This window comes from Lactuca saligna, chromosome 3 (genome assembly GCF_052625555.1).
Source record: "Lactuca saligna cultivar CGN05327 chromosome 3, ASM5262555v1, whole genome shotgun sequence".
NCBI classification, from domain to species: Eukaryota; Viridiplantae; Streptophyta; class Magnoliopsida; order Asterales; family Asteraceae; genus Lactuca; species Lactuca saligna.
Genome location: NC_136419.1, coordinates 183138222 through 183147738, shown reverse-complemented (window position 1 = coordinate 183147738; position 9517 = coordinate 183138222). Strand labels below are relative to the sequence as shown.

The 9517-nt window shown below is 32.3% G+C and overlaps 1 protein-coding gene across 2 annotated transcripts; it reads left to right on the top strand.

The window, feature by feature from the left end:
* Nucleotides 1–585: 585 nt before the first annotated feature.
* Nucleotides 586–5993, top strand: LOC145037594 (uncharacterized). Of its 2 annotated transcripts, XM_078986292.1 has the most exons (15): nucleotides 586–809; nucleotides 999–1133; nucleotides 1222–1579; nucleotides 1655–1829; nucleotides 1949–2032; nucleotides 2117–2358; nucleotides 2476–2695; nucleotides 3127–3206; nucleotides 3313–3397; nucleotides 3483–3614; nucleotides 3705–3818; nucleotides 3919–3966; nucleotides 4809–4893; nucleotides 5081–5137; nucleotides 5628–5993. In XM_078986292.1, the coding sequence occupies exons 3-15, from the start codon at nucleotides 1362–1364 to the stop codon at nucleotides 5726–5728; spliced, it is 1641 nt and encodes a 546-aa protein (XP_078842418.1). In that variant the 5' UTR covers nucleotides 586–809; nucleotides 999–1133; nucleotides 1222–1361; the 3' UTR covers nucleotides 5729–5993. The 2 variants fall into 2 exon arrangements, with proteins under 2 accessions (XP_078842418.1, XP_078842416.1); XM_078986290.1 differs by lacking the exon at nucleotides 999–1133.
* The last annotated feature ends 3524 nt before the right edge of the window (nucleotides 5994–9517 follow it).

Genomic DNA, 9517 nt, shown 5'->3' with positions numbered 1-9517 from the left:
CGGAACCCGGGACGAAAGTCCCCTGAGACACCTGGATCGGAAGATCCCATAGAGTAGGGCCTGGAAAGGCGTATGTGTGGTATGTGGTATTTTGGGGAACTCACTAAGCTTTATGCTTACAGTAATTATGTGTAATGTGTTTTAGGTCCCAGTGATAATCGCGGGAAGACGCCGGCTTGACTCGTACACACACAGACGGATTTGGATATGTTTTGATCTTGGGAATTGATATGTTTGTATAACGATAATGTTATATTGGATTTTTATGGTTTTGTCTTGAATGAAGTTACATTTTTAAAATGAAAAAAAATATTTTGAAAAATTACATCGTTACAACTGAAACAAACTATTTGTCGTCCGTCACTTTGCACAGATACACAAGTGATAAATCGATAAACACTTTCACTTAAAACTATTTTTAGAGCTAAAAAAAACAATATAACCACACACCATTTTCGCCATTAATGTTTTTTTATTAATAATTATTTTTTATACGTGCCTATAGAAAAGAAAATCCAATTCTAGGTTCCATAAATAAATGTGTCTAAATTAAGTAAAAGCCAATATCTCGTGAATTATGGGAACGATATATTGAAGAACATCGTGAAAGTTCGCGCGAGACAATCACCAACAAATGAACTGGTTTCAAAAAGATTTCTTCGGATTTTCAACTGCTCAAAACCAGAAGACAAGATTTGTGCTGGTTTTCTCTCTCTAAAATCTGGCGATGCAAAAAGTCTAGTGTTCTCACTCCGCGTCACTTCCATTCCTTTACGATTCTGCTCTCTCCTTCTAGGGTTTTTAATTAGGTACTCTCTCAATAGTTATCCAGATTACTAGAATTTAGGGTTTTCAGCATCCGAACTTCACTTTCTCTACTCTTGATGTTTACTTAACGGGTTGAATTTTGTTGATATAGCACCGATTCAGTGGTACATTTGATTGTTCTTTTTGTTTGATCTAAGAATTACAAAAAGCGTACCGTTTTGTAACTTTAGGGGGTGGAAGAAAGTTCCGAGACTAGCTCCGGATTGGATTAAAGGGATATCATCAGTTTTCTTTTAATTTTGGGGGTTTTATGCCCGAAGGGAGTGGGTTCTATATTATTCGATTCACCAAAATTAGTAGCTATCGTTAGTTTCTCTTTAATCGTTATGCCTTTTTATCTCGTTTTTTCTCCATCTTTTTGTTGAATTCTAATGGTGGCTTTTGTCTTAGCAGATTATGCATTGATAGAATTTGTTGATCGGTAACTGGCTTCAATGTTCTTGGAAAAAGGTGAACAGATAATCGCGGCCTTGAGATACTTTTCATTGTAACTTAGTCCTGATCAGAAGAAAGCGTTAATCAATCATCACAAAATGGATTTTGCAAAGCGTTGGTGTAGAAAATTAAAACCAAAAGAGAAACCTAAATCTTCACAGAAAAAGGAAGTTAGAAGCTATGGAAAAGAAGGTCTAAGAGTAACAAGTGAAGAAGCACCTTCAAATGCTACTAAACAGAAAGTTGAAGCTGCTAAACAGTATATAGAAAAACACTACAAGGAGCAAATGAAGAATCTTAATGAAAGGAGGGAAAGGTATGAACCGAACTCTATACATTTTCTTATATCTACAACACTTTAAAATGTGACAAAAATCCATTTTTGATGTAGGCGTAATGTACTTGAGAAGAAATTGGCTGATTCAGAGGTCTCTGAAGAAGAGCAAAACAATCTCCTTAAACATCTGGAGAAGAAGGAAACAGAATATATGCGCCTTCAGAGGCATAAAATGGGTGCTGATGATTTTGAGCCATTGACAATGATCGGCAAGGGTGCATTTGGAGAGGTATATTACCGAATTGCCACTCACAAACTTTGAAAACTTGGTCTATAATCCAAGGGGTATATTTGTAATTGGTAATTGGTCTCTCTCTCTCTCTCTCTCTCTCTCTCTCTTCTTTACAGGTTAGAATATGCAGGGAGAAGACAACTGGAAATGTTTATGCAATGAAAAAACTTAAGAAGTCCGAAATGCTTCGTAGAGGACAGGTGGAAGGGCATTTCTGTAAATCATCAAACCGTTTCTTGTTTCCAAAAATGCTTACAATTACCTTTTCTTCGAGTTTTCTTTAGGTTGAACATGTGAAAGCAGAAAGGAACCTACTTGCAGAAGTTGATAGCAATTGCATTGTTAAGCTTTATTGTTCATTTCAAGATGAAGAATTTCTGTACCTCATAATGGAATATCTACCTGGTGGAGATATGATGACATTACTCATGCGAAAAGACACATTAACTGAAGATGAAGCTCGATTTTATGTTGGTGAAACTGTTCTTGCAATCGAATCCATTCACAAACATAATTATATTCATAGGTTTGTTACATATTTACATTACATAACTTTCCTTTTACTTCGTTTCAATATTTCATACAAGTGGTAGTTTTTATGAGAAGAATTAAGAATAATCTTTTTTTTTTTTAAATGTTTCAGGGATATTAAGCCTGATAACTTGCTCCTTGATAAATCTGGACACATGAAACTATCAGATTTTGGATTATGTAAACCATTAGATTGCAGTAATCTTCAAGAAAAAGATTTTTCTTCTGCAAATAATTTAAGTGGGGCCCTTCAAAGTGATGGGCGCCCTGCAATACCTAAACGCACTCAACAAGAGCAATTGCAGCATTGGCAGAGGAATAGAAGGATGCTTGTAAGTTATTTCTATATCTGAATTAAAAAAATATATATATGTTTGTTTTGTTTAATGAAATGGATTCCATTTTGGAAAATTTCAATCGAAAGAAAAGGGTTGTTTAAGTTTTATTTTCTTTCCATCATGGAATGGAATGAAAAATTGCGATATAACACATTTTTATTTATGTAACTGCATGATACAAATCTTTTTTTTACTGAAGTTTTCATCGGTTTAATTAAATTAAAATCTTGACTTTCTGGAAATAACTAAAAGGTATTATTTTTTAACATAACTTGTTTTTGGTTTTAACGAGCTTTTATTATGTTTAATCTGTTGCTTTTCTTAACTAAAAGTTCATTAATTCTAGTATTTAAAATAACATATATGATATAAGCTAAAATAATACATTATATTTACATGAATCTTTGATGTTTTTAATGATGTAGGCTTATTCAACTGTTGGAACACCTGATTATATTGCTCCTGAAGTTTTACTGAAGAAAGGATATGGAATGGAATGCGATTGGTTTGTATCTTTTTCTTTCTTTACAAAAAAAAGGATTTTGTTTATTGATATATAAATTATAAAGAAATAAATTGGATCTTGAATATCTTTATTTCTTGCTTTATAGGTGGTCTCTTGGGGCTATCATGTATGAAATGCTTGTTGGATACCCACCCTTCTATTCAGATGAACCAATGTCCACCTGTAGAAAGGTAATTATTGACTAATTTCATCTATTTTTTATATAAATTTTCATTCCTCAATTAATCTTTATAAATTGGATTATTTAAAATACAGATAGTGAATTGGAGAACTCATTTGAAATTTCCCGAAGAGGCAAAATTGTCACCAGAGGCAAAAGATCTCATCTGTAAACTTTTATGCAATGTTGAAAAGAGGCTTGGAACCAAAGGTGCTCATGAAATTAAGGTAATGTCCTAGACTGATGGATGTGAAAAAAGACGTAAATACCCTTCTCCTCATTCTCATCATCTTAACCTGTGGTTTTGCTATTTATAGGCACATCAATGGTTCAAGGGTATAGATTGGGAGAAGTTGTATCAAATTGAAGCTGCATTTATTCCAGAAGTAAATGATGAGCTGGATACCCAAAATTTTGAGAAGTTTGAGGAGGTGAATTCTTTATTTGGTTACCCTTATATCAAATTTATAATTTTTTTTTCTTTTATATTCTTACAGTTTTTATGTTTTTCTTGATGTGATATAACTTCAGGGTGACAACCAAATTCCTTCTTCAACAAAATCAGGTCCTTGGAGAAAGGTTAGTAAAAATCTTGGTTTATATAAAAATACATATATTTTTTTAAATATAATAAAATGATTTATCATTTTTGTACACATTAAGATTTATCATGTATCTAGTTATGTCAACTAAATTCTATTATCAAATTTTCTCTTAAAGGTATTTGAATTATGATTTCATATATATATATATATATATATATATATATATATATATATATATATATATATATATATATATATAAGATTGTAGGGAATAAGATCTATAAAATATTTTGGTAAAACTCGAACATAAACACATTGCTACATAGTCATCAAAAAAAAATTTGTCCTTCCTAATTTCTTTTAAAAATAATAAACTATGACAAAATAAATATCCCAACTATTTTTCTCAAGTAAGAAACTTTAGATTTATTAAAGCTAATAACACTATACATGTCTAATAATTATTATATATAAAATTTTCCGACGGATTTTATTTATTTATAAATATTTCCGACGGGTGTCCTTTTCTTGAATAAGGAACATTAGATTTATTCAAGCTATACCATAAATGTCTATTGAGTAATAATTATTATTTATAAAATATTCCAACAAAATTTTCTTTTATGAATTTTAATTATATATAAAATTTTCCGATGTGTGTTTTAGTTTTATTCAAGCTGCCATGCACGATTAATAATTATTATAAATAAAATTTTCCGACGGATTTTCTTTTATGAATAATAATTGTATTTATAAACCATACTTGTCTAATTAGTTAACAAATTGTAATTGAGATATTTGTAATCTTTTAGTTGTTGATCTTTTATATTGTATTATTTATTTATTTATTTATTATTATTTTTTTTTGAGATGCAGATGCTATCTTCAAAGGATGTGAACTTTATGGGGTACACCTATAAGAACTTTGAAATTGTAAATGAACATGAAGTTCCAGGAATCGGTATATATACATACTTTCACACCATTTATTCTTTTCTTTTTTTGTCCCACTCAAAAAGACGTAAATGCCCTTCTCGTCGAAAAATAGACCTAGAAAGCAAATCACTTTTGTTAGATTGTGATAAGAAATAAGATGCATTAACATTGTGTTTAATTAATTATAAATTTTTTATAAAATTTATTTTCAGCTGAGTTGAAGAAGAAGAGTACAAAACCTAAGAGGCCAACAGTCAAGTCGCTTTTTAGTAATCTCTCTCTCTCTCTCTCTCTCTCTCATGTTTCTGAAAATGTTTATAGTAAAATATCTAAAATACCCTTTAACTTCATGACAAAATAGAGTAATCTATCTTTCCATGTCAAAATGAAGTAACAAATGGGGTTCTAGGGTTAGGGTTAGGGTTTTTACTTGCATTCCTGGAAGTTTGCATCTTAAATCCAAATTTCCAAAATTGCCCTCATTTATTGCAAAATAGCGGAACCTTGTTCACCAAGATTTACACCATCAAAAAATTTGTGAGGTGGCAATGGCTAAAATAGGTATTTTTTAACTTGAAAATTCTCGCAAAAAATAAACGTCGCAATTAAAAAAGAACATCTTAAATGGAAATATTTGGACATTGTAATTTGAAAAATCTACCAATTAGAAAACATTACTATGATGGTTATATTTTTCAAATTATAGAAAGTAGAATACTATAATAAATAAATAAATAAATAATTTGCTTTGTTTTGTAGAAGAAGAAACGGATTCAACTTCCTCTCAACAAACACAAGGAAGCTTTCTTAACCTCTTGCCTAGGCAACTAGAAGTCTCCAAGAAAGAGGAGTCTAAGTGAAATTGTTATTTCTTATGTGTTGATAAGAGTCACATAGCAATAGTTTAAAAAAAAAAGAAAGAAGAAGAAGAAAAACAATGTGTTTACTTGTGGGTAAATACAGAATGAAAGATGTGGATTTGCAAGTTTGTTTTGATTTGCTTGATATTTTTATGGGTTTGGAGCTTTTTTTTAATTTTTTTGGAGTTTTGGGGTGTGGTTGTAAATTGGTTTCATGGATTGTGTATATTTGTTTTTAGTTTTACTACTTGTAATTGGTGTGCAACTTAAATCCAATTGTGAGAGTAACAAAAAAATTATGGGATTTTATTTGTTATTTTAAGTTGAAGGTAAAGTGACAACCTTTGTTTTTGCCAAATTATGGTGCTTTTCATGGTCTTTATATTTAGGTTTAAACATAAGATTGCATTTGTTGCACGAAAAGGGGATTTTTATAAGGCTTAGACAAGATTTTTAGGGTTATATTTATGACTTTTGCTCCTTATTTTACCTTTTTGGGCGGTGTAAATTATTATAAACTTTTCTTTTATTTATATCGGTGTTAGTCGGTTAATGTATGTTAAATACATGACGATTTTCATTTCTATATTGTTACGAATAACAAAAGAAACCAAGAAAATATTTTTCGGTTAATTTGAAGGATTAGAAAACTGAGTTTTATTTGATGATGATGATGAAAATGATGGAGTCTGTTTTTTGATAGAAGAAATATTGGGAAGAAGTTTATGTGCCATCTTGTTTCACTTTGGGGAAAAAAGATTAAAAACCATAATAAAAATTTAACGTGAACGCCAATCTTAGTCTAATGAAGTCAAACGCACAAAAGGTTGATGGGTAATCATGACATGGAATAATCTAATGCATTATTGTGATCGATGCTTAGGCTAAAGGAAGTGGTAATATTTCTAGCACCTTGTTCATGTAGGATAAAGATAAAGAGAATGGTAGCATCAAGTTGTTAAAAGGTAAGAAGTGGTAGCATCTCAAATGTTGTGTTATTTAATAGGTTTTATTTTGGAAATAAAAAAAGAAAAGAAAATAAAGAAGCCAATAGGAACCCACTTCTCTTCTTTTCTCTTTCCTCTCGTTACAGGGGTGGCCAGACATTGTTGGCGATGCTTCTAGCAAGTATGATGTGAGTGGTTTCGGTGAGGGTAGCGAGCTGGAGGCGATCCCCTAGCGAGGGCCACTCTCTTCAGCCTTAGAGATTCAAGATTTTTCAACCAAATCATTGCGAATTATAGCTTTTTTAATTGTTCAGTATTTTGGCCTACGATGTGTACTACGTTTGTTTGTTGTTACGATGATTAACTTTTGTATTTTAGGTAAAAGAAAACGGAAGCAAATGACATAATGATTAAAAGTCTATTTTTAATGGATAAACTAAATGGGAATAAAACGTATTTTTAGTTAAATTCTATGTTAGAGAACATATATTCAAAATCAATATCTAAAATATTGTATTAATAGTTTGTAATGAAATAATTTCCCTCTTGAACCGGAGAAAGTAATGTCATCTTTTCAATTGTCATGGCCACCTAAGCTCCATATAAGATGTATCTTGATTTATTATGTCAAAGGAAAAGAAAGAGTGTCATGTCATGACGATGGAGAAAAGATGAAAAAGAGAATAAAAAATAGGATTGATACACATACACTTTTCTCTCTCTTCCTCAATGGAATGCAAATAATGGTTAATTTTCACCGCATGTTTGTGATGGGGCTGAGAATGGTTGATTTTCACAGCATGTTTGAGGTGGGGGCGGAGAATGGTTGATTTTCACAGCATGTTTGAGGTGGAGGCGGTGTACCCACAACATGTTGAGCTCCACATCAGTCTTATCGTATATTTTTATCATCTATTGCTTAAAATCTTACAAAAACGAGTTTCGATCAAATTTAAATCACTTTTTAATTATAAATCTATAGCATAACCATTTCAATTTTGAAGAACTGATTTAAACATTGGTAAATCGTTCAATTTCCATATTGTAAAAGAGGTAATTGCAAACAAATCTAAAATAATTTAATCAATATCTCAATATTTGCTAACATACCTTTTTAACAAATCAATATGCCATCAATTTCACATGACAATGACAAAATATATTATTTGCCATGAAATTATTCCCTATTTAAGACATTTTCAAGATTTTTTATTATTTTACACAAACATGGGAAAATCTATTCATCCTAACAATTTATTTATTGTTTGTTGCGGAAATAAATTTTAAGATACCTACACAAAAACCATGGTTGTAAAAGCCATTAGATATTACTAAGTCAATTGACTCATGACTAGAGATTGTAGGATTAGTCAGCGACTAGTCGGAATCCAAAATTGTAAACTATTTATGATTAAAAAAAAAGTAAAAAAAAAAAAAAACGATTAATATCATAACAAAATAAGGTAATATGACTAATGCAACACTAGTACTTCCTCATATAATTTTTGTTGAGATAAAATTTCTTTAAGATGTTAAAATTTCATCGGCTTTGACAACTTCACTAATTGTTTAGACATCACGCTAGACACTGCTTAGTAGGGATGAGAGTGGGTCCAAACCCGGACCGGTAGACCTGGACCCAGAAAACCCGCGAACCACCTTCGGTTCCTAACATGGTTATGGTTCTTAAACCCGGTTTACCCAGACCCGAAGGACCCGAAACCCGAATTACCCGAAACTCGAATTACCCAAAACCCGGATAGAGTCATTCTTTAAACACGGGACCCGGATCGGTTTTACATGTTCCGGTTCCAACGGTTCCGGTTTAGGTCCGGTTTTCCAGTTCTAAATCTTATCCCTACTGCTTGAGGGAGCTCAGGTGCACCACATGCCTTGAACTCCCTGAATGAGGGAGCTCGAGTCCAAAACTGACTCGCAACAATCTCGGCTTGAAATGACCTGAGCCGCTCCTCTATGATCTCCATAATCCCTTCTTTGACGGTACCAAAGATCACCGAGATAGTGTCAAGGATGCCACGAGTAACCTCAGCCACGATAAGATCACATAGCCTCTCATCAATGGGCTATGCACCAGAGCCTGAACCAAATCCTGATCCTGATCCTGAACCCGAACCTCACGTGATCATCACCATCCTCAACTGAAAAGATAACACATGATATAAATTGATCAGGAAGTTCGAAGGGGTTCCTCCTCACCGAAATCCTTAGAGCTTCTAGGTATGACATTGTTTTGGGTACAAGTCCTGTGCTTCCAGTAGTACGGGTCCAATACTACATTCCACACCTACATGTACCTTCCCTAAGTCCAAACCTGATAGCTTTAATTCACCCAAAAACAATAACATAATCCACAGAATACAACATAACTCAAATCCTAGACTATTCTAGGATTTCTCAATCCTCATGGAACCAGAAACTCAAGTCAATCATAGCAGGTTGCTCTATACATGCAAGTTATACACAAATAGAATCACATAGGCTGTCAAATAAGCTTCTACCCTAAACCACAACCAAACAAGGAACATGAATAAGGTAGAATCCATCATTCTAGGGCTATGCAATCCTAGACACATACAACTTTGAAAGCATACACTTACAAATAATCAATTCTACATCAATTTACAAATATAACTCTAGCATGGCTAGCACATTGGGAACACTTACTTGAGCTCGATCGATTATGCACATTGCACTCTCCCAACTTTAACTTTTGGTTTCTTATTGTGACAACCCGAAATTTATATTTGTACAAACCCTACATTCAATCAAAGTTAAGCTTACTTTTGCTAACTTTTAGCACAGTTTAGAGTCTATTTAAGCA